The sequence below is a fragment of the Vicugna pacos genome, chromosome 6 (genome assembly GCF_048564905.1).
Source record: "Vicugna pacos chromosome 6, VicPac4, whole genome shotgun sequence".
NCBI classification, from domain to species: domain Eukaryota; kingdom Metazoa; phylum Chordata; class Mammalia; order Artiodactyla; family Camelidae; genus Vicugna; species Vicugna pacos.
In genome coordinates this window covers 81,655,483-81,681,344 of record NC_132992.1, presented here as the reverse complement: position 1 = coordinate 81,681,344, position 25,862 = coordinate 81,655,483, and the positions used below count along the sequence as shown (strand labels likewise).

At 36.2% G+C, this 25,862-nt stretch overlaps 1 protein-coding gene across 4 annotated transcripts in view; it reads left to right on the top strand.

Moving 5' to 3' along the window:
• GALC (galactosylceramidase) overlaps positions 1-25,862 on the top strand; it is a 55,687-nt gene that overhangs the window by 5,515 nt on the left and 24,310 nt on the right. For all 4 annotated transcript variants that reach the window (XM_031679305.2, XM_072963549.1, XM_031679307.2 and 1 more), the window contains exons 2-10: positions 3,929-3,997; positions 4,260-4,323; positions 5,861-5,974; positions 7,988-8,127; positions 8,565-8,603; positions 12,628-12,758; positions 18,159-18,314; positions 22,392-22,516; positions 23,951-24,078. In XM_031679305.2, the coding sequence (XP_031535165.2) occupies positions 3,929-3,997; positions 4,260-4,323; positions 5,861-5,974; positions 7,988-8,127; positions 8,565-8,603; positions 12,628-12,758; positions 18,159-18,314; positions 22,392-22,516; positions 23,951-24,078 (966 nt within the window). The remainder of the gene's footprint in view (positions 1-3,928; positions 3,998-4,259; positions 4,324-5,860; positions 5,975-7,987; positions 8,128-8,564; positions 8,604-12,627; positions 12,759-18,158; positions 18,315-22,391; positions 22,517-23,950; positions 24,079-25,862) is intronic.

Genomic DNA, 25,862 nt, shown 5'->3' with positions numbered 1-25,862 from the left:
CAGTATTTTTAATTACATATATTAATGAGATTGCTTAACTCTTAGAAACCTTAATTTGTACTGAAGATTAGGAAGTAAGCAGTTGTGAACTGTGTTATACCAGCATCTATAGATTGGCAAATTTATGAATATATTTTATAATTTCTAGAAGCATATGCTTCTTTTTCTGTAGTACAGTTTTCCAGTATAGCACAGGACATGTTTACTAACAGATCTAAATATCTTTAGTTTCTCTGTAATAAGAAACCAAAAGTAGGTAAACCTATGTTCAGTAATTAATGTTTCAGCATTTTATATTATTTGGAAATGATCTATATAGATAATGAATGTCCATCATTTAACTTAGTAATACTCTAATATTGCAAGTTACCAAAGAGACTGGGGTGAATATTTTTAAATAGACATACCCTAAAACATAATTATAAAAGTGGATACCACAGCCATCAGAACTTAAGTTAGGCACTTGCATTACAGAATGAAAAAGCCAGTGGGTAACTTGGTCTGTAGTCTGATCACAGATCTGACCTGCAGTGGGGGAAAAAAAAAAACCTATTCCCTAACCCAACTGATTCTTCTTGATTTTTAAACTTTTATTTCCTAATGTTGCAACCTCACTCATAGGTGCTGTTGTATATTTCAAGGTAAACAGTAGACTAATGGGCTAATGTATTAATTTCTTACTACACCCTTTCTCCTTTTTATTTTTGTAGTTTAAACCTGGAATTGCCAGTATTTCATAAAATGAGGACCCATGTGTCCTAGTATCTTTACTTTGATATTAAATCCATTGTTTAACTTGCTGAAAAATGGAAACCTTTCGTTATTTTATGTTTATTAACTCAGTTTTTAAATTATTAAAATGAGAAGAATTGTTTTGTAACTCAGAGTGGGAAACTCTTATCTGTTATGATAGTGTCTGTATGTGAAACACATTATTCATCCTAGAAGTTCAGTAAATGCTGATTGAATGAAAATGACTCAGCACTGTATTTGCACACCATTTTTAACTTCTTTCTGGAGTCCCTGGTACCTAGCATAGTTTGTGGTAGTAAATTTTGGAATGTCCTCACTTAATTTTCATACCTGATATGGAAGGCAGCATGTTGCACGCAGACTTAGAGCAGATTGCTAGGGAGCTTTTCCAGGTCCTCCTATTCACTGTATGGCCTTGGGCAGGTTATTTAACCTTTCTGCATCTCAGGTATTTTTCTGAGATATGGTGACACCTGCCTGGTAGGAACATTGTGAGGATAGATGTCAAGACACATAGGATGGCATCTGCCACGTGATTAATTTTGGTTAATATCATTCTGTTTCATAGATTAGGGGAGAGGAAGTTATCCCAAGGACTTTAGATGAAAAACTTGTTCCAGTTTGGGTATACAATGCCTGCCATTTATTGAGAGCTTACTGTTTTCCTGCTACTGTGCTAAGACTTCTTGGGCTGCTTGTAAACAGCTCCAGGCCTCATTCAGGGAGCATGATGAGCAATTTGGTAATTTGTTATTGCTTCATGGTACATTTCAACGTTTTGCTATACTATTCCTAACTGATTATTGCCATTGACTCATGCTTTTGCATTAGGGATGACATAGGCTTATGATAGCATAATGATGTGGTGTGTTTGCTGAAAGTTGGCACTTTCAATGTTAAGGATAGGAAAGCATAGAGGATGAAGTAACTCCAAAACAGCAAAACACACTGTTGTAACAATAATATATATTGTTAACATAATGTGGGGAAGGAAGCGTTGTTTACCTTGGGTCAAGGGTAGGTTAGTGTGCACATACAGCATTCATTCACTTAAGAGTGCCGACTTCAGTATCTGAGCCTCTGTTGGTCTGTAAACAGTGACTGTATTTTAAAAAACCATTTGTGTGTACAGTGCCTGTCATTTCTTGAGAACTTACCGTGTGCCAGCTACTGTGATAAGTCCTTTACGTATTTCTTATTTTAGCCTTAGGACAGCTGAATGAGTAACATAACCCACTTTATGATAATTTGCTCTTGGTCACATTGCTCATTTTACGTAATCATGATGCAAGCGCCATCTGACTCAAAGCCTGTATTATATTGCCTGTACCAGTGCAACAAATGATAACATAAAAGATATTAAATACTTACTGAATAAGGGAGTAAGTCGTGTTATGAACTTGAATAAGACACAGTCCCTGTCCTCGAAGAACTTAGAGGAGAGACAGGGAAGTAAAGCAGTGATCAGGCTGCAGGGTTAGAAGAGTTATGGTAGAGATGTGCACCTGGTGCCGAGGGAGTCCACAGTCCGCAGGAGAGGCTCCTGCAGTGGGGAGGAACAGGAGGGATCCTTCCTTGAAGAGATGGAGTTTGACCCAAAAGGTGAAAGATGAATTGGAATTGGCCAAATGAGGGTGTGGAATGCATTCCAGACAGAAGAAAGAAAACTAGTTTGCTATAACTAGATAGAAGGTGTGAGCGTAATAAGGGATAAAATGTCAAAGTTAGAATCCAAATAATTAAGGGATTTGAGTATAAAACTGAACAATCTGAACTTTATCCTGAAAGCTCTTGGGGGAGAGGAGGCCTTGGCAGGTTTAAACAGAGTAGTTTCATGGTTAGATTTGTGTTTTGGGAAGATTAATCTGGTAAGTAGTTTGGAGGATAGCATGCTGGGAGGCAGGCGGGAGACCCTGAAACCGTTTAGGCTGTTCTAATAATTGAGGAGGGCCTAGATGGAGGTAGTGGGCTTGAAGATGAGTGGGTGGATTTGAGAGAGATTAAGGAGGTCTTGGTGACTGAAGATGGATGGAAAGTTCGGCGAAAGGGTGACCTATGTTTTTGATTCGGGCAGATGCTCTTTTACTAAGATAGCAGATACATTAGAAGGAAACAGATTTAGGGGAAAATGCTATGGCTGGGGCTCTGCTGAGCTTGAGGTGGCTGGAAGTAGCTCCATGGGCCTGCGTCAGTGCCAGGGGCTGGGAGGGTCTGGGTGTGAGGGAGAGAACATGGGTACCACCAGCACGTCAGTGGTAGCATGTATGAGAGTGTAACACTGAACGGCAGCCCCGTGAGCACCAGGTCTGGCCCTTGCCATTGCACCTGGCGAGGTGTCAGTGGTTTGAACTTGTCTGGCTTCCAAGCGTAGGGACGTGCCATTGTGTCATATTAAAACCTATCTCTTTTATTCCCCTTACCTGTATTGCTCCCTAAAGTATCCATAATTGGTCAGTTGTTGGTTTTGGTGATTTCTTTGTTCAAGCAGTCATCAGTCATGGTTTGGGTGTGATCAAGTGTTGTTGCCTGGCTCTTCTATTACTCCCTGTTCATACATTCTGATGCCAGTCTTGTGTGAGGTTTCCTTAGGACAGCTTGACCTGGGGGGTCGTTGTGTGGTCATTGTGAATAACAACAGATAGCACCCATAAAGCTCTAATAAGGATGAGGAGAGAGAAGGTTTCTTTCAGCATTACTGACTGCAATACTTCCCTTCAAGATGCTGAGGGGGGAAATTACCTGACATTAATGAATATCCTTGCCATCCTTCAAGATGCTGTATTTGACAAACAGCCTTAACATAGAGAAGCTAAGTTTCATTTCCTCTAATAACCACTATCTGGGTCAAGGTCCTTAAGATCAACTTGTAATCATGAGATTCATCAATAGTCTTAGCAAGCTTACCTCCCAGCCAACCCTCATCTCAGTAGAGGAGTAACTTGGTTGTTGCTTGGAACCCATGTTTTAGCCGTTGGACAAACAACAGCCCTGTTTGCCCAAAAATGCGCAAAACAAAGGCAGACAAACAAATAACCTGGGAAATGACTTTCCACAGCTCAGCTCTGCCCAAGAGCTGGCTGAGTATGGGCATGCTAGATGGTGTGCATAAGCACTGTGAAAAAGCATTCATGATTGGATTTGTTTTATTCATTCTTTTGAAAACTTTTTTTTTTAGGCAACCTCTCGACTTCTAGTAAATTACCCAGAGCCCTATCGTTCTCAAATATTGGATTATCTCTTTAAGGTAAAGAAAAAATAATTATTTAATGGTACCTGTGATTTTTTTTAGAAACTGTGGTGAATTTCACCAATAGACCTCAATCACCTTCAGCATTCTGGTCTTTAAAAAATTGACAAACTACTTTTGGAATAAGTTACTATTTATTTGAAGTTTTGCTTTGGTTTTCTCATCTGTAAAACCAAAGGCAGTGATTAGCAATTGTCTTGAAGTGTTTTGTCCTTCATACAATGAATCACAGTGTTAATACTGTTACTTCTTTCCCCAGCCGAACTTCGGTGCCTCTTTGCATATTCTAAAAGTTGAAATAGGTGGTGATGGGCAGACAACAGGTAGGAGTATTCGGGGAACGGGATTGTTTCTCCCCCAACCTTTGAATCTGTACCTTAACTTATGGACTGTGGTTTCAGTATATAAATGATACCGGCACTTTTGATTTTGATTTTTGTTTAGATTATTCCTTATTGTTCCTTTTTCATTCTAATTATTAACATATTATGTCAAAATATTCATTTTTCTATACAAAACAGGATTTGGACTTTAGATTACCTATTTAGTTGAAGTAATCAGTAGTAAACACATCTGCAATTTTTTATGAACAAATCCTCACTAGACATCATTTAGGGACAGTTTGGAATTTTACTGAGAAGGTAAAAAAAGAAAGCATTTAATGTATAAAACATGTAAGGTGTTACTCGCTTTAAATAAAATATGTGACAAAAATATAAGTAATCAGTATTTCAGAGATATAGCTTTTTTGTCTTTTAAAAATAAAATTATTTTTAACCACTAAATTTTCAGTCTTCATTGTCATCATTTTGATTGGCTTTGTGGAGTCAATTCAAAATTGATGGGCCTCTAGTTTTCAGGAAGAAGAAAATTCTCTCAATGATTGTACATGATTTGTTATTTATAGGCCAGATTCCATTATAGTGAACTTTAGAGTATTATCTGTATGCCTGTGTTCTGTTAGTGACTTGCAAGTCACTAGATATGTCTGTATAGTGGTACTGGTATTTAATTTACACTGAAAGAAAAATTCAAATCAAAAACAAAACAAAACCCCATAACAAAAACTATCCCCAAGCTATTATAAGAAGTCATACATTTTATTGTCAAACTTTTATGCAGAATTGATAATGACTGGTCATCTTCATTTGCTGAAGCTAAATTAGAGGTAGAGAAACAGAAGCAGGGAGTTCTTAGAAATTCTGACGTTTACCTTTAAGAAGAGGGCTAGGGCCCCTCTCCTTGTGAGGCCCTTCTTAACAAGGGCAGAAGTTTGTGAAATGTGGTAACACGTGGGGACTGACGTCAGTTACCTACCTTGGCACCCTGTGGAGGTTAGTATAGAATTTTCTTACAGTGGGAGTGTGTATTTATTCCTTTTTTCTCAAAATTCTGTTGTCTTGATATAACAAGGTACGTTATAGGCTCAAGGCATAGGGTATGGGAACTGGGGCTTAGGAGCCCAGGATTCACATCTAGGATTTAGAAGCTGGAAGCTGAGGTGATCTGAACTTAAAGCTGGACACGGGGATTTGAAAACCCCAGTGAGACTAAATCCCGACAGAATGTAGTCCTAGGAATTTTCAAGTGTATGAGTTGATCACATTTCTCTTAACACTGCTTGTAATAGAAAGTTGTAGTTTTGTTATTTAAGACCTTTATGATGCTTAGGGTAATGAAAGATGAAATAATATGCTTTGATCATCCATCCTCAAGTTATTTAAGATTATTCTTATTTGCCCTACTTTAGGATTGGATCTGGAACACGACTTCCGTGAAATGTGTGGATGTGCGTGGGGGAGGGTGGTCCTCCGATGCTCCAATGATAGTTTGCTTTCTCTTTTGCTGTCTCCCATTCAGATGGCACCGAGCCCTCCCACATGCACTATGCATTAGATGAGGATTATTTCCGAGGATACGAGTGGTGGTTAATGAAGGAAGCGAAGAAGCGGAACTCTAATATTACACTCATGGGTAAGAAGTGATGTTTGCTACACTTTTGCAGTCTGTTTTCCTTTAACTTTTAAATTCTGAATCATGTATGTGGAGTGTCTATTAATCCTGAAGCACTAGTAATGCTATTAATACTACCATTGCGGTACCAGAAGCAAAGCATGTGCCAGGCATGATTCTTTCTTTGTTCATGTATATTATGTCTGATCTTTATCATACCTCTGGAGTAAGGCATTTCTTGTGCCATTTTGCTGCAGCAGTGGAGGCTTAGAGAGGTTATACCACTGACATGAGGTCGGAGAATTAGTAAATGGCAAAATCAGATTTAGAACCTAATTCTATTCTAGTTTTTGTGTGTGTGATGCTAAACTAATTTTCTCAACAAAATTTCTTATCAAAATTTGTTAAAAGAGCAATTCTACTTATAAAAGTGTATGGTATATGCAGTAGTGTATCCCAACTATTTGCAAAATTGTATGTTACCTGCAGTAGTAGACCCCGATTCTAGAAGCAGTACATATGAAAGTGTTTGTTTGTTGATTTGTTTCGAACCTCAAGGATGTGGTGGTCACTGTTCTAGGCACTGGGGATGTGGAACGATTCAGCCCCAATTCCTGCCCTCTTGGAACTTAGGTTCCAGTGGCAGAATCACTGGATGGTTTCTCAAATGGGACTGCATTCCTTTCACTGCTCTCCTGTAGCAGCATACACATCTGTTAAAGATTTCAGACACACACAGTGGTGGCATACTCTCATCATTTGAAATCTGATGAGTTTTTTTTTTGAAAAATGAGATTTTGAAATCTGATCTGATTTTTTTTCAGACAAGTTTACACAGTCAGCCCAAGTTAAAGTGAGATTAATGAGATTCATTCTATAGACTTGATTTCAAGTTATTTTAAAAGTCATTTTCAATCATTAACTTAAAAGGCAAGCTTGAGTTTTTCTAAATTAAAAAAAAAAATGAGGGGTCAGTGTGTTCTTTCTAAATGGACTTTTGTAAGAGATTCCTGAACTGTTTTGAGCAATCAAAAGCATCATTGACTTCAGCACATACTCGCCCACTGTGCAGTTGTCCAGGTCAGTTCTTATTTTAAATGCAGAAAATCTGGCATGCTGAGCCCCGTCCTGACAGACACTTACACATGGTAGGCCTTCAGAATGTATTTGACATTTCATTGTTTTAAAAGTTTCCATTATTTTAATGTCACATTTCTTATGTAGAAACACTTAGGCATTCCTCCTGAGTTTAGAAAAATAATTTTGTCATTTTGATTTTGTACTTTTTTCAGTGGTGAACTAGATTGGTAATATATGTTAACAGTTAAGGAATTTAATGTTGAACTCATTTTAATATATTTGTAACAGAACTAGGGTTCTAATTAGTACTTCTCTATTCTCCTTAGTTTTTTAAACTTAAAAATAATAACTAGGGCATTATGAGAATGTGGATGTGGTTCTATATCATATAATGTATGTTTCCCTATTGAGTCATTGGCGTTTATTTTGCTAACTTTGATAACCTGACTGATGAGCATTTTAAGTAGCCTCAAGTTGTAAGATGATGCGCTAGTGAAAGAAGAATTTGTATTATACTTACCTCCTCGAAGTAGTTAAGCATAAGCCTTTTAAAACTTTGATTTGACCTTAGAGCACAGAAAGTGAATATTGAACATCCTTTTAGCAGGAGGTGGGGTGGTTAAGTTACATTGTATGTTACATTTCCTTTTATTGGTAAGTGAGTATTATTGGGGAGGTGTTTGTTTTTGTTGCTGTTTGTTTTTATTTATGTATTTTTCTTGAAAGAGCATTTGGAATTGTGGAACCTGACTCTAGGGATCAATCAGGAGTTGCTGTGTTCATAGACTGGGAGAGAATTTGAGAATTTGTGCATGGTTTACAGTCTTTCCTTTAGTCAGATCTGTACTGGCTTTTGGCTTAGCCTGTGTTCATTCCTTTTGGCTTATTTTCCTTTGTTTCTAATAGTGCCAGCACTGTTCTACCCACTCCAGCTTTGCCTCTTCCTTTCTGCAGGGCTCCCGTGGTCCTTCCCAGGATGGCTGGGGAAAGGTTTCAACTGGCCTTATGTAAATTGTCAGCTGACTGCCTACTATGTCATGACCTGGATTGTGGGTGCCAAGCATTATCATGACCTGGACATCGATTATATTGGGGTTAGTAATATATTTAGAACATGATTAACTTTTGGACATTTATTTGAAATTTTTAAAAAGTAATTTGGCTCTGTGGTACTTTGCTAACTATTCTGTGTCTGTTAACTATTCAGTGCCTGCTGTAGCCCCTGGCACACACTGCCTTGTCAATCTTTGTTGAATGATTGAATGGATATTTCATTTTTAGAAATCTCTGAAATAAGTAGCTTTTTGAAAACTACCCACCAAATATTTTAAGGTTTTTAAAAATAATCTTTTAATTAAAATTGTGTTGTCTTATAAATATCTATAAATTTAATAACAGGAAATTCTGTAAGGTAAGAAAAGTGGCTTTTCAGATGATATGAAAGATGGTGAAAGAAGAGGCATCTTAATGATAATGTTCACTTTCTGACACAGAACTTTCCATTCTGACTTTTTGACTTTCTGTTCTGCAGATTTGGAATGAGAGGTCATTTGACGTCAATTATATCAAGGTCTGTATAACTTTAAAATCTTTTTATCTTTAAGTTATTAGTGAATAATTCCTTTATGGTTCCATGGGAGTTAGTAGTAGGAACACCGTATTTTTTTTTTTTTACAGCGCAGTTACTTGTTTTGCTGTTTGTGGCATAAAATTCAAGCAAAATTTTAATAATATTTTTATTCCTGATTAAAGCATATGCAATTCCCTGTAAGCCCTGAATTGCCTTTGTCTGGAGTTGTGTTGCATTTTCCTTGATCCCTTTCATTGGAACACAAATGACAGTTGACCTTTTCAGGTGGAAATATTCTCTAGTTTACTTTTTAGTTATATTTGTCTTGTTTTATGTGTCTTTTCTCCAAGAAATATAATTTCGTGGTTATATTTTCTTTCAGTTTGAAAATTTTTTCTTTAAAATTGAGTGTCTTATGTTTTTTAAGCAGCTAAGAGCTGCTAAATTTCTTTCATTTATTTATTCATTCAGTCAACCAGGAAGCATTCACTCAACACCTAGTTTGTCGGACATTGTGTACACATGCTTGGAATATAAGGCTAAAAAGTACTGTTTCTGCCCCAAAGGAGTTTCACATTTGGGGCCTAGAGAGTCCCATCTGGACAACTAAAGTATCAGCCACAATTTCTCTAGCAGAATAAAGCGCATTCAGGGCTGTCAGAAGGTGCAGAGAGGAGATGACACCTCTGCCTGAATGAGTGAGGGGAGTCTATTAGAAGAGGTGACATGTAGTCGGAATCTTCAAGGTGGGATGGATGGGAACGCCCCAGGTTGCAAAGGCAGGGGTGTGACATTGGGAAGAAGTGAAGACTGAGAAAAGTGATTTGGGAGAAGAGCAAGTGATGAAAGATGGATTAGACAAGTGGGCTCTGAGTCATTAGTAGGCCAGTATGTTCACTGGAGTAATGGCACAATTTAATCACCAGCTGTGGGGCAGAGAGAGCATAAATTTGAGAGGATTGGTTGTAGGCAGAGCCAGAGCCAACTCAAAGGCAACCCCAGACTCCAGGCATTCCCAGGGAAGTGGTAGGAGTGTGGTGGTGGTGGTGGGGTGCATGGTTATGGGAGGTAGGGCAGTGGAGCTCGTATGAGACTGATGCACAAGAGTTGTTACTGGGAAGTCCTGAGTGCTGTCAGTACAGGTCTGGTGAGAGCAGCAAGAGGACAGAGCAGGAGCCAAGTTCGTGCCTGTGGACTATGTCACTGCAGGGTCTTACTTGTGAAAAGTGATGAACTTTATATCTTCCCAAATTTGACATTTCCGTTTTTTTCCCCTTTGGGATTATATATCTGTCTCTCTTTGGTTGTGTTTATTTCATTTGAAGGAAACATTAGAAGCATTAGAATTTGGTTTCCTTTTCCTTTTAAAGTAATGATACGCAACTAAGTTGGTTTTATATTATTTACTAATTATTTTTTTACTATTTATTTTTTACTATTAAGACACTGTTGCTGATTCCATTGCTTTCTAATTCATCTTACCTGATTTTAAAGACTAATTGCTGTACTAAGACTAATCATCAGTGTTTTAAACAATTTAGACTTCTTTTCGTTTTCTTTTAATCCTTAGTTTCCAGCAGTAAATATCTCAGGATAGATATAAAAACTTTTAGTTCGCATTTGCCATTTTTGTAGCAAGACTTTATTATTTATTTATTTATTTATTTATTTATTTATTTATTTATTTATATACTTATTTATTTTATTGAAGTATAGTTGATTTACAATGTTGTGTTAATTTCTGATGTACAGCAGAGTGATTCAGTTATTTAATATATAGTTTTTCATTATAGGTTATTATAAGATATTGAATATAGTTCCCTGTGCTGTACAGTAGGACCTTGTTTATCTACTTTATATATAGTAGTTTGGATCTGCTAATTCTAAACTCCTAATTTATCCTTCCTCCCCCTTTCCCCTTTGGTAATCATAGGTTTGTTTTCAATGTCTGTGAATGTGTTTCTGTTTTGTAAATAAGTTAATTTGTGTCATTTTTTTTTTTAGATTCCACATATAAGTGATGTCATATAATATTTGTCTTTCTGTGTCTGACTTTCTTCACTTAGTATGATAATCTCCAGGTCCATGCAAGATTTATTAGAATCTGTATTCTATTTATTAAAATACCTATTGGGAAGAGTTAAGTAATGGCAAATGCGTCGTTATTCAGATTTGCTAAGATTAAAGAATATATATTTCACATACTGTAATAAGGTGGCCCTGGGAATAATAAGGATTTGTTTTTAAGAGTAGGGATAAATACAGTGCAAATAAACAATTTATGAAAAGATAGCAAGGCTGCTGTCTCCTTTATTTTTGCTATTTACATTATATTTATGGTTTACTCTGTATTTCAGAGATATGGTTTGAAAATTGTATCTGAAAGATCCCATGTAGTATGTGAGGGTTGTGGGTGGAAATGGATGTGTGAGTCTCTGGATCCCCTAGTCAGTTCAATCAGAACAGCGTCCCTTCAGTGTGTCTTATAAGTTGGATTTCTATCTAACATGTTTTTGAGAGGAAAGGGAAAGGTTCCTCAGCAAAAACATTTGAAATATATTAGATGAAACTTTGCTCAAAGAATGACGCTAACTCATTAATGAGTTTGGGATGGTAACTTATTTATAAAACACAACTTACAGACTTATATATTTTGGAGTGTGTTTGAATATACCATATAAAAAAGTAAACAGTCTTAGAGGTTATGGTCTAGGAATAGCCCTAGAAAAACTAGATATAGTGATAAATCCAACTGTGACTAAGGCACTGTCCCTCCTTTCTGTAAGAATAAGAATTTCAGGATGAGGAAACTGAAAGCTGGTCTCCTAATAGAGGAATAGGGATTCTCAGTCCTACTGAATCTTGAGAATTGGCCTCGATTTACTATTAAAGATCAGTTCATATTGCTTCCAGAGTAGAATTGATTTAGCACTTATATTATTTGCCTCCTAAAAGAGCACATTTGTTGGAAATTTCTTTAGTTTAGAAAAGTTAGAATGTGAAAGAGAGCTTGTGAGTTTTTTTGTTCTTTCTTATTTTAATTAATTCAACCAATATTCATTTGAGCACCTACTGCTATGATCCAGACAGTTCCAAGTGCTTAGAGGTATAGCAGTGGGTTCATTCATCAGAAACTACTTTTGTTTTGAAATCTAATCCTTCTGCTTCTGGGTGAAATGATGTTTACTTTTCTCTGCTCTTGTTTTACATATTGGCAGTCCGTACATTTTAGTATATACTATTCTCTGATTTTTTAGTTCATCCTGTTAGTTTTAATGTCCTGGTGAGTGTGTTTTTCACCTGAGGATAAGGACCCCATCTTGTGCTTCCTTTAGAGTCCTCATGGGGCCCAAGTACAGAGCTAAATATAAATACCAGAGGAGGTATTCTGAGCTTTGTTGGTTTATCTCGTATTAGAGCTTAGCTTGTTACTTTTAATTGTGTGGGTGGATAGTCCTATGCACAGATTTTATTGCCGGTCCTGTCTACACCTATGAAAGATTTGATATTTCTTATTCTATTTCTAATATGGTACAAAATATTAAGAACTTGAATATTTCAGTAATGCAGCTTATTTAAAGACATTGGAAAATACTCAAAATGAGACAGCAGGTTAAAGCATTTTACCAAATGGTATGTTTAATTTGATCCCAATTTATTGTATCTGCATAAGAAAATTCTGAAAGAATGCATGCCAAAATAATAGTGGTTATTTTAAAAAAATTTCCACCCTGCCACCCAAATTTCTACGACTAAACATGGTATTAAAGTCAGAGGGAAAATCCATATAAAACATTTTTACCTCTTGAGTATTTTTTTCTTTTTCCATTCCTGTGAAGTTGGTTATTTTAGTGATGAGGCCCACCCCACCCGCCCCCACTGAAAGCACGTTTCTATTGAGAAATAATATGGACGCTATTATCCAGGGTGCTGATTTTGAAGACGCTTTAGCTCTCTTGGTCATAATTCAGCAGCTAAAAACTCATTTGCAAACTTCCCTGTGTTCTGCTTATCTCTCTGAAAGGTGTTAAGAAGAATGCTGAACTATCAAGGCCTCCAGCAAGTGAAAATCATAGCGAGCGATAACCTCTGGGAGCCCATTTCTGCTTCTATGCTGCATGACCCCGAGCTCTTGGAGGTGATTGATGTTATAGGGTAAGGAGTAACTTGCTTTGAAACTAACAGTTTCTGATTGCTTGCTCTGGATACCGACTGTTCCTTGGTTTTTGACTTGTCCCCATTTGATTGTATTTTTAGAAGGTGGCTTTCTCGTATTTACTTAACTAAAGCATGTATAAATTATATGTCATTCATTTTCCTTGGAACTGTTATGCATTTTGGTATCTTTCTATGACAGTGTAATGTATTGGTAACTTTTAAAATACTGTGTTAATGTTTGGAGTAATAAAAACATGGCTTTGCTTAGATCAAGGGATAGAGTAGCATTGACATTTTAGAAATGATAAAGGCAGTGTCGTGAAATTAGTTCCCAACCCTCAGACTTCCCTGTGCTTGGGAGTTCTCTCGTGAACACTTATGTACATGGTATGGTGTGATCCCTGACCAGGGCTTCTGTCACATATCCTTGGCAGTATGGCTCTGACACTGCTGCTTAGTCTAATCCTGCCGTTCAGCCCTCTAGGCCTTGACCTTATTGAGTTCCAGTATTGTTATTATTTTTTGAATGAGTTTGAATTTTATCTATCATGACAACATACATAAACAGACAGCATATATAAACATTTGAAAAATAGAAGACATGTGTATGTGGAGTTTGTTCTTTATTTTGTGTGAAGACTGCTTGATCTATGTGTACATTTATTTTTATGAAGAATTTTGAACATTCACAAAGTAGGCAGAGCAACATGGTGGATATCCATGTTCCCATCACTCAACCTCCGTAACTGTGAGCCTGAAGACAGTTCTCCATCTACACGTCTGTCTAGTCCTCTATTCTTCCTCCCCACATGATTTCTGAAGCAAATCCCAGACTTTATATTATTTCTTCCATAAAAATTTTTACCACGAATCTCTAAAGACAAGAACTCTTTCTTTTTACAATAACAAAACCATTATTAATCTAAAAATGAGATATTTTCTTGATATCATCAAATATCTGTTGTTATTTTATGCTTTTATTTGATTCAATTTGGATCCAATTTGGAGTCATACACTGATTAGTTGATACTTAAGTCTCTTCTAATTTTTTGATTCTTGCTCCATTTTTTTCTCTTTTATTTGTTGAAGAAACTGGATTGTCTGTCATGTAAAGCTTCTCACAGTCTGCATTTTACAGATTTCATCCTTGTAGTTTAGTTTAACATGCCTCTCTCTCCTGTTTCTTTTTGAAAATTGATAAAAGCATGGTTAGACTAGATTCAGGCTTAACTTTTTTTTTTTTTTTTGCAAGAAAAATAAAATATATTTAAACATCTCATACATTGAAATTAGTGTATAATTTTTGCCCTTATTGTTAAAACTTTCATAAATAGCTCAAATCTTGAAGGGAAAAAAATTGTGTTGATCTTGAATATATATGACTAGGAAAAATATTTAAATGAAAGTACAGGTTTTACTATATCTTCAGTAATAAGTTAGATGCTTAATTCATTTTATCTTTATTGATGTGGGTATCTTATGCAAACCATTTATATTTATTGATGTAAGTGAAGGATTTGTTTTCTATTCTGCTATACTGTCTTATGTTGTTTAAAGATTTGTGCTATATATACACAAATACAAAATCCTTCGCTATGTGATTTATTTTCTTTGCTCTTTTTAAAGGAGATACTTTTTTTGTTATTTAGCAAGATTTGATTTTGGTTCTGTTGATTACATTTATTTTGATACCTTTATGCCAGTGGTTCCCAGCTGGGGAGAATTTTGCCTCCTATAAGACATTTGGCAATGTCGGAAGATATTTATGATTGTCACTGGTGTAGGTGCTACTGGCACCTGATGGACGGAGGCCAGGGATGCTTCTGAACATCCTCCAGTGCACAGGACAACTCCCCCACAACAAGGAATTATCCAGCCAAAATGTCGATAGTGCTGAAGTTGAGATCCGCTTTATGCTGGGACTTTCGTTTCCCTCTCTACATATTGTCTGTTGGTTTACTATAATTAATACTAAAATTATTTTATAATGTCTTATTCCTCCCCTTCTCTCTCCTACAATGTAATTTTAATTACCAGAGTTTCTTAATCTTTGTACTCTTAACATGAGCTTAAGCTTGAACTATCTTGATTTGTCAGCTACAAGATGTAACCTTTTACTCCCAGCCAATTGGCAAACTCACCTTTCACTTTCCTCCTTTTATTTTGTTTCAGCTCTATTAGTTACACATTGTCAGAATATATAATATTTATGTACTATTTAATTGCTCTTTTAGTCCAGTTCTACCATTAAGTGTATTCAATGCTCACCTTCAAGTCTTTTGCTGAAGTATCTCCCTTAGTTTCTTGGGTCCCAGAAAGCTTACTATCTACTATGTTTATCAGGAAGTGCTTATGAAAACAGTATTTCTTGATCTTTCACATGTTTATTACTGTTTATCTGTGGCCTTTATACTTGAAGGACAGTTTGGCTCGATATAAAATCCTTAACTCACATTTTCTTAATTCTTGAGTATCATAAAATTTGCTCCACTGATTTCTTACATAAAATGTTGCTGTTGAGAATTCTGATACCAGACTTACTTTCCTTTGCTTATAAATGACTTGGCATAATTCCTGTATGGCCAACAGATGTTTTTTTCTTAACTTCAAAGGCTAGTAGTTTTACATTATTTACCATTTCCTGGTACATGGTATATGCCCTTTTAATATCTATATTTAAATATTATTTCAATAAGTTTTAGTTAAATTTTAATTTAAATAATTATCCTGCTCCATTACTTTGATTTTCTTTTTAGAAGCCCTAGTTACACATGTTGGATCTCCTTTGCATGTTGTCTTTATTCTGTATTTTTCTCAATTCTTTTTTATCTCCTTATTTCTGGTTGCTTTTACATAATTTTATCCTTACTGTCCTCTGTTTCCTTTATTGTGCTTTCTACAGTGTTTATTCTGTTTTGTGTTCCTTCTACTTTAGTCTTCATTTCTAAAAAGCTTTTTCTTCTTTTTTAATAAATATTCTGTAAGTCTCATATTTTAGTTTCACGTACCTCTGTTGTCTAATAATTTCGATTTGTTAAAAATTTTAATTGAATATTATACATACACATATACATAGATACTTGTTACTGAACCAGGTTTGTTTTGCACAGTATACAGCAAGCAAAAATGCTGAGATACTGAGGTTTGTTGCAAAGAGAGGGTTTATTTGCAAGGCAGCCAAGTGAGAAGATGGGAAAACAAATCTCAGATCCACCTTCCTAAAGACAAGGGACTTAGGATATTTAAGGGGTAGAGAATAAAGAAGCAAGGCGGTTTGAGGTGTGGGGAGTGTGAGGGAAGGAGATTAGAAAAAGGTGCAGTAATTGTCGCTCTGCCTAGGTGTAACTACGGTATAGACCTTTGCACGTTCCAAAGGTCATCAAGGGGACACTCATGAATGCCGAGTGGTAGTCCCATCCATTCTTAACCAGCTCAGTTCAGATTAGACACAGCTGACTCTTGGCTCAGCTCAAAAAAGATGTAGCCAACTCCGAGTGCCTGGAAAACAACTTGGACATACATCTATTATTCAGGCCACTTGCTGCGTGGAGGACATGCAAGTCTTTGGTAGCAAAAATTAAAATGACCTTGATTAGTGAAGGCAAGTTACAGAACCTACTCATACCCCTAACATCTAGAGATCATTGGGAACATAATAGCATATTACTTTCGAGGGTTTTATTTATTTTTTTAAAACAAATGTATTTTAGCCATAGACATACTGAACGTATATTTAGGTGAGTGACAAGATGAATTTGAAAATTAGTATTTGCTTGAGGCATCAAAGCTTCATATCATGATTATGGAATGAAGTTCTGGGATATATGAATGAATCTAAAATGTAAAAATTTATTGAAATTATATAATTACAAAAATTAGTAGTCAGAGTTTCCTAGTTGAGAATTATAGTGCTGGAAGAATAATTTCTTAATTCTGTTAGGTGCTAGCTTGCTCTTGAGGTCTCTGTGGTGTATTTTTATATTACTGAAAAGATGCCTATTTTCAAATGAGTGTAGTTACTCAACAGAATCTTAATGGAACCTCATTTTTCTCTAATGCTTCATTTTATTTTGTTTATTGTACATTCTTTTCTTCCTCATGAAATCCTGGAATGCCAGACTAACGTACCTTCTTCATGTTTACCAGGTATGATGAATTCCCAAACAGGGCTTTTTCTTAAAATGTTCATGACCTAAATAAAATTAAATAACTAAAAACTAAAACAGGCCTTTACAGTCTTTCTTCTAATGTTGTGAATACTGCTACACCGAACTAGGAAGATTAGAATTGTAATATAATGCAATCTCCATTATTCTGCATATATTATCATTAAATATAATTTTTGTAAATAATTCTTGGCCTAAATGGTATACGCTCTTGTCCCTAAAGTTGCTTAGCTAATGTGCCGTCTTACTCTTGTGTTAACTGTCAGTCTATTTTCTGTTTTACATTTGAAATCTCATAATTGTTTTTAGTCAATAATCAGCCTCCACAATCATCATTACAGCAGTATTTTACTCTTGGAATAATAAATGTACATTTATACTTCAACTGACTGACTTCCCACAAATGCTAGAATAAGGGAGGGGCTCATTACTCTGGGGCGAGGTTTCTCAGCCTCTGCTCTGTTGATATTTTCGCTGGGTCATTCTTTGTTGTGAGGACCTGTCCTCGGCGTTGTAGGATGTTTAGCAGTGTCTTCTGGCCTTTGCTCACTGGGTGCCGGTAGCAAATCCTGTCCTGCCCTGTCTTCTCCTCCAGGCAGACTCGCCCAGGTTGAGAACCACCACTGCTCTGGGATAATAACTTCTAGTTTTTTCCCAAAGTGGTTTATTCTTTTCAGTTAAGGAAGAATTCTCTGGGGGTTTTTGTTGTTTTTGTTTTAGTGTTTTTGTTTTTGCCTGGGAATAAATGCCAAGCTCTCTTTCTCTCTGTCTACTAGGGGTGGGAACAGGGGACGAGACACTACTTTATATAAAAGACTCCTTGTCTTATTTTTGGCTTCCTTCTTACTCCTTCTTTCCTACTGTCCCAAGCTCTCTGCTTCCTCTGGGAAGTCTGAATTTTGTCTCCACTTCATTCATCTTGGAATGTTCTAGGTTGTGGCCTCCTCTGCTGCCTCCCCCGTCACTTCTTCCCTCCGTATTGTTTCCAGAAGCAAATTCTCATCCACTGATGATCTTCCTTCCTGTTCTGTGTGTTGTTATAGGCTTATCTCATTCTAAGGGCATCCTGAGACACAAGGACGGGGAGCAGAGGCTTAAAGTCAGTCTGACATCCATCTGGAAGCTGCCTATTGTTTTAAAAAGAAAACATGCATTTTTTATTCACTCAACAAATAGATGTAAGTGCCATGTTCTGACCTTTTGACATTTCCTCTCACCCTTTCTTTTCTAGAGCTCACTACCCTGGAACCCATACAGTAAAGGATGCGAGGCTGACTAAGAAGAAGCTTTGGTCTTCTGAAGATTTTAGCACTTCAAATAATGATGTGGGTGCTGGCTGCTGGGGTCGCATACTGAATCAGAATTATATCAATGGTTACATGACTGCGTAAGTTTTTAAAAACTCTTAAAGGTTTTTATTTTGAAAAATTTCAAAAGACAGTAAGTAGAAAAAGAATACAATGGATTTCCATATTCTCACAACCTAGATTCAGTGATTATAAACATTTGTCTTATTTTCTTCATCTATCCTGGTATTGACACCTAAGCTGTATCAACCAAAAAAAAAAAAAAATTAAGCAGCGCAAGTAAGAATAGAGCTTATTTGGGGTGTAAAGACTTGCAATTTGGGAGACACAGATTCCGGTAACCTTGAAAGAGTGTTTCAAGGAAGAGAGAGTCAGGGGCTTATAAGGACAAAAAGCCATGAGGCTGTTTAACGTTGCTTGGCAATAATTGTGATTGACTCTGATATGAGTCAGAAAAAATCTGTCCTTAAGGAATCACAGGTTTTAGGACAGGGGTCCCATAAGTAGTAGATGGACTGTCATGGTTATTTTAGGGTAAATGCCCAGTAAGTATCTTGAGTTTCTGGCAGGTGTTCTGGATGATTTCACAGGTCAAAAGGTCAGATCCCATCCAGGCCTATACGTGTATAAGTCACACTTCCTTAGTAACCTTCTGGCTCCATTTTAGGGAGTCCTCTTGGCAACACCAACTCCATTTTGACTTTTCTTTCACAGCTGTATCTATCTATTCTTCTATATTTCAATATAGTCTGTATTGAATGAAGTCCTACTTTTGAGATATTACTTATGTAGAGTAAAATTCATGTAGTTCTGTTATTTTAGACAAGCTGTATATATATTTATTTTAGTGAATAATTATAAAGTAAATTATAGATAATTTGACCCTTCACCTCTAAATATTTTAGCATGTGTCTCCGATTTTAGATTATCCAAAAGGATATTCACCTACATGATCACAATATCGCTTGAAATTTAAAAGCATAGGAGCATTTAAAAAATATTTCCAATACTCAGTCTATATTTAAATTTTCCTAAATGTCTCCAAAAATGTCATTTATAGTTTTTTTTTTTAAAGCTAAGAACCAGTACAGCACCATGCATTGCATTTAGATGTCATGCCCCACAAATCTCTTTTAATCTAGAATAATTGCCTTTCTTCTTTCTTTACGACAGTGACCTTTTGAAAAGACAGGCAAATTGTCTTGTGGATTATCTACTTCCCAAGCTGCCTGATTAACTCCTCACAGCATCACTTCATTTGTGTTACTGTCTGTTTACAAAACAGAGGTTTTAAGGGAGAACACACTCTTTCTCAGGAAAGCATTTTTTAAATGCTTTGAGAAGCTTTAGTTGTAATTAGATTCAAATTACCTTTCTAAAACAATGATAAATAGAACAAAAGCAGCCAATACATACTTTTGTGATGCTAATGTGAGCTGACACAGTCTTCTTACAGCCTTTGGTCTTTTTTTTTTCTTTTTTTAAAGAAAAGATGCTTATTGTGGAGAGTTTGGTTCTCATCATTTAATTTGGTATTAAGAGTAATACACACTCATGGCAGAGAATTTAGTAACTGTGTATAGGTGCAAAAAAGGAAACAATGTCACCGAAAATCTTGCCATGTGTGAAGTAGTAGTCCTAAAAAATTTTGGTGTATGTCCTCCCATTTATATTGCTATGTGTAAAATCTTAATTCATAATTGACCCTGTACTACATAATGTTTAGTTAGTAAGCTGTTTTTCACTTAACAAGGTATTATGAACTTTTCTCCTCTTATTTTATAGATAAATATGTATACTTCCTCTATTTCATCATTTTGAATGCTTATATGTATTTCATTACTTAAAGCAGAATTTCACAGTTTGCCTTGTTTTAAGAAGTACCTGAGATACCTGTGTATATTGATTCCTTGGCAACTGCCCAGACCTATCGAATCTGAACCTCCAGGGAAGGATGCTTGGACTCTGTTTAGTCAGTGCCCGCAGTGATGCTGACGCCACACGAATTTGGGAAACGCTGATGTAGACATTACACCATACCTCGCTGATATCCTCCTCTTCCTGGAGATGGAAGTTGTTCTGTTTTAATGAACAGCTTTGCATACCCTGAAATGATGGATTATATACAAATATCTCTGAGTACATCTATGATTATTTCCTTAGGGTACATTCTCAGAAATAGAATGAATGTCTGGGTCAGGAGTATATAGACTTTATGGGGGAAATCATTAGGTCTATTTAATTATTTATTACTAGTTTTCTTTCTTTTTTTTTTGAATGGAGATACTGGGGGTTGAACCCAGGACCTCGTGCATGCTAAGCATGCGCTCTACCATTTCAGCTATACCCTTCCCTCTTGTCTATAGGTATATAGACTTGAAAGGCTTTTGTATTACTGCAAAATGCTCTCTAGATATTTTGTTTTAATTTATACTTCTATCAATAGCCAGAGTAGACTCCATGCATCTTCCAATCCATGGCTAAAATCATGAGAACTTTAAAATTTTTCACTGGTAGGAAGGATTTTTGAAAATTGGGTTTATGTTTTGTGTTGACAGAATTAGAAGGCTTTGATTTTCTAAGAATGCCGGTCTGTCATTTTATGCTGGGTGAGGACTTATAAGATAAGAAAAATAAAATTCTATAGGTAAACTCTGTTTTTTGTTTTTTCTTCAAACTTTGAGGAACTCTGCAGTACCAGGATCCAGAGCTTACCTTTTGCCCTTGGATTTTCCTGAGAACCGGAGAGTCATAATCTTAGGGTTCAGCACCAGCTGTGCACACTTGAAAGAATGGACCAAAATTCAGAGCAGCAGGCTGATCCAATTAGCACTTGTAGGTGAAACAGAATCACAGCAGTGCTACAGCCCAGACCTTGTTCTGCCCTCTTCATGGGCATAGTACATTTCATCCTTACAGCAGTCACATGAGATAGGTACAGTTACTACTCTCATTTTACAGGTGAGGAAACTGAGGTCCAGAGAGGTTAAGTGGTGGAACCACTGTTACCCGAAAACTGGATTAGCCTCTTGGTGGGTGTCAAGCCACAAGACACAACCAAGCCAAGCCAAAGAGTGGGAGAAAGGAGGATTTATTACTTTTAGCAAGTATGGAGAACACCAGGGATCTTTTCCAAGGCAGTGTCTCCCCAAACAGCAAAATTGGGGAAGTTTAAACTAAAGGTTCATGCATATTCATAAAGGGGCAAGAGTTCCTGCATATTCATGAAGGGGCTTGAGCAGAGGAGAATTTAGCATAGAACTGGGGACAATTGACAGAGTCCAGGTTTTAGTTAATTAAAGTCCTAAGGGTCAGCAAAGGTCAGCATCATAATTTCTTAGGTTCCAGTTAGTCTGGTGGTTGAGTTTACGAGAGAGTTTGGATCTTGCAAAACAGCTCAAGAATGTGCTTCAGGATAAGCTTTACCTTGGAAACAGAACTGGGAGTCTTCACAACTAGTATATTATCTCTGATACAGTTATGTCCCTGGCCTGATGATAGCTGTTTGTTCTTACATTCCTCTATTCCCTGAAAATCAGTAACTGCTGAGACCTGTTCTGCAAGGGCAGCATTGTGGCCAAGTGTAGGTCACAAAATGGCTTAGGCCTAAAATGGCTTCTCTTATGTCAAGAAAGTTATGTCTGGTTCTCTTCCTCTGGGGAGCCCCTACCCTCCTACCCTATCTGCCTACACCATTATTCGAATCCAGGCAGTCAGACTCTAAGAGTTCTCAATTTTAAAACTTTGCAACTTCTCAGAGTCAGGTTCATAAAATTATGTCATGAAACTGGAGCATTAAGAGGCTGACCATCAAAAGGGAAGCAGGTGTGGATAAAGCCTTTATTTGTATTTGACTAACCTTTGTGACATGTCTGGTACTGCTCAGGCATGATTTGTCTTCTGGTTGCACCATTCCTCAGTGCAAATTGTACAGTTCATATACATTTGTACTGTACTTATATAATTTACCATTAAAAATATTTAGATGCATCCAGCAGTTTTGGGTGTTCATTTTTTGGTTATCTATCTATCTATCTATCCATCCATCTATATTTGTATAGACTCTGATAAGGTCTTTTTTACTATAGGCTTCTAGACATTTACATTTTTATTACAAGCTGCTTTGGTGTTTCTCTTTTATCATATGAATCTTTTAGCACAATTGCTTGGAATTTGGTGGCTAGTTACTATGAGCAGTTGCCATATGGACGTTGCGGACTGATGACTGCACAGGAGCCATGGAGCGGGCACTATGCTGTAGAAGCTCCTATCTGGATATCAGGTATGGTTAGGATTCCATCTCTCACTCCCTGAATTCCTCTCTAAGAGACAAAGCAGAAAACACTTAGAGGGGATTATACAAACAGTATGTGTGTGTGTGTGTGTGTGTTTGTTTGTTTCTTTGTGTTTGTGGTGGGGTATGTGTTTAAAGTGTGTCTCTAAGCAAGATTTTTCATAGTGTTTTGTAAGAATATTTTGGGTAACTAGAATACTTTCCGTATTCCATTCTTGATTATTCTAAGACCAGGCTCTTTTTTAGTTGATGTGTTTTTCTCAGAGATTTGTAGTCATGACATTTAATCATTATTCTAAACTCCTTAAATTGTTCCTTGAAAAATATGGAAATATTAAGTTGGACTTATGTATCCTATGGACCTATGTATCCTTAAATGTTGCAATAGTTGGTCCCACATTGTTAGATGAACTAAGGTGCTTTTGTAGTTCACTGGTTTTGGGGGTTAATTTTGTCACTTCTCAAAATGGGACATGGAATGTTGCTCAGTACATTTCCAGGGCCAGCTTTGGAGGTGTGTGATAAATACATATTGTGGAAATAAACTTGTTTGAAACCAGAAAGCATTTTTGAAATGCTTTGTTAACATTTTTAAGCTCTATTTTTTTGTAGTTAAATTAGGATAGGTTAAATAGAGATGAACAAGGATTGGGGTGGTATAACTTTATTTTAATCTTGGGAAAAAAGTTAAATCATGAAAAAAAGGTTTAATCAATATTCTTGAACTGGTAGAGTATGGTTCATTTATTTTTATTGGTCATTCTAAGACTCTTCCCATAATTGAACCATTTAACTGGACTAATTATTCAAAAGTTGAAACATGAGGTTGGCAAGTATTTTTCTCCAAAATAGAAAATAGCTGTTAGACTCAATCAGATCTGGGGTGGAAAATTTGTCCTTCTACCCTTCTAGGTTCCTTGGCTTATCTAATAATTAAATTGACATAAAGAGCAACAGGAGAAAAACAAATATGATTTTGTATGTATGGAACTTTCATAAAAAGCTAAGACTCAAAGGCAGTCAGGCAATTGAGGCTTATAGCCTTCTGAGCTATTGAATGGGATCAAGGCCTAGGGCTTCCAAGGGGAAGAAGATGGTTCACAGGAAGAGAAGAGCAGATGTTTGCCTTGCCATGAAGGTAAGTCTGTGAGAAAGTTATCTCTTGTAATAGCTCTCTTCCTAGGCCGGGTTTCCTATCTAAATTCTTTTAGGCAGTTAAGGGAGAGATAAAAGTTTTCCTTTGGACTGCTGGGCCTTGATTGTCATCAGCTCAAAATAATCTACATGCTAAAGTGGCACATTTTGGGGTGGCATATTCTGTTCTTTTTCAGACTCAGATCAGTAGACAGCTTTTTATTTTTTGAAGAAATTCTATTATCACCTACTGTAATCTTATTTTGGTCTTTCTCTGCTTTTCTGTAGCTCATACCACACAGTTTACTCAACCAGGTTGGTATTACCTGAAGACAGTTGGCCATTTAGAGAAAGGAGGAAGCTACGTAGCTCTGACAGATGGCTTAGGTAACCTTACCATCATCATTGAAACTATGGTAATTCTTTGTTGTTTTTATTGGATTAATTCACTTTGTCAGTGTTGGAAAAATGGCATAAAACACAACTGAACACCTTTCTTAAAAAAAAAACAGCTTTACTAAAATTTAATTAACATATAATAAAAAACATGGAAGGGAGGAAGAAACCTTTTCTTATACCCTCTTGGGTTCAGTAGCTGGGACCCCACAAATTAAACTGACAAAAAACAGATTAACAGGAAAGAAAACAGTTAATTTGTGCTTGCAATATGCATACCTGTGGGAGAAACTCAGTGATGAGTAACTCAAAACGATTAGAGTTTTGGTTTATATACCTAGCTTAGTGGGCAGAGGGGAAAAGGACCCTTATGGAAAAGTAAATGACTTTTTGGAATGATAAATGGGTTTTCAGGAGAACAAATAGGAGATAAGAAAGTTTGTGGATAATGTTTGTCTATACTGGTATAAGTACTCTTCCCTCTCCTTCAGGACCATAGACACCCGTGGGAGATTTGGGGTAGGTTTTATTCCCGTTCCTCCTATCTGGAGTAGATCCACCCTGAAGAGGAATTTATGGCAGCCTTATTTCCCAGAAGTTGCTGCTTTTAGTCAGATAAGGGAAGCTCAGAGAAGACGTCTTCTGCATCTATTGAGTCTCAAATATCTTCAACTTAAAATAATCTTTATACCAAAGTGGCATATTTAGGGGTGGCATATTCTAATCCCCTTCAAACATACTAAAAATACACAATTTTATAACTTTTAGCATATATATATATATATATATACATACACAATAAACCATCATCACAATCAAGACAGTGAACATATCTATCACCTCACAAAAGAGTACTCATGTTTCTTTATACACATTCCTTCTATGCCACTCCTGCCCATATAGTGTGACTTCCCTGATCATTGCTTCCTGTTACTATAGATTAGTTTGCATTTTCTAGAGTTTTATATCAATGGAATCATACAGTGTATGCTTTTTTTTTTTTTTTGTCTCGCTGCTTTTACTCAACCTTATTTTTGAGATTCATCCATGTGGCATGACTCTTGTCATTGCTGAGTAGTATTCCACTGTAAGGACATACCACAGTTTATCCATTCAGTTTGTAGATGTACATTTGTGTTGTTTCTAGTTTTTTGGTTATTATACTTAAAACTATGAACATTTGTGTCCAATTTTTATATGAACATGTTTTTCTTTTCTTGGGTAAATACACAGGAGTGGGATGGCTAGATAATAAGATATGTTTATGTTTATCTTTTTAGGAAGTCACCAAACTGTTCTCCTAAGTGATTGTATCATTTTAAATTCCCATCAGCAGCATAATAAGAGTCCCAGTTTTTCTTTATCATTGCCAACACTTGATGTGATCAGTTTTAAATTTTAGCTATTAATAGATATGATGTAGTATTTCATTTTGGTTCTAGTTTGCATTTCCCTAATGACTAATGACGTTGAGATTTTCATGTGCTGATTTGTCATTCATATATCTTCTTTGGCAAAGTGTCTATTCACATCTTTTGCCTATTTTTTATTGGATTGCTTTCTTATTGTTGAGTTTTGAAAATTCTTTATATATTATGGATACAAGTCCTTTATAGCTATGTGCTTTGTATAGATTTTCTACCAGTCTGTAGCTTTTGTTTTCATTTATTAATAGTTAATAGTGTCTTTGAAAGAGCAGGAATTCAAAATTTTTATGAAATCCAATTTATTCATTTTATTGTCATGGAACATGCTCTTGGTGTGGTATCTGAGAAGTGAATATCCATTTTTGCATATGAGTATC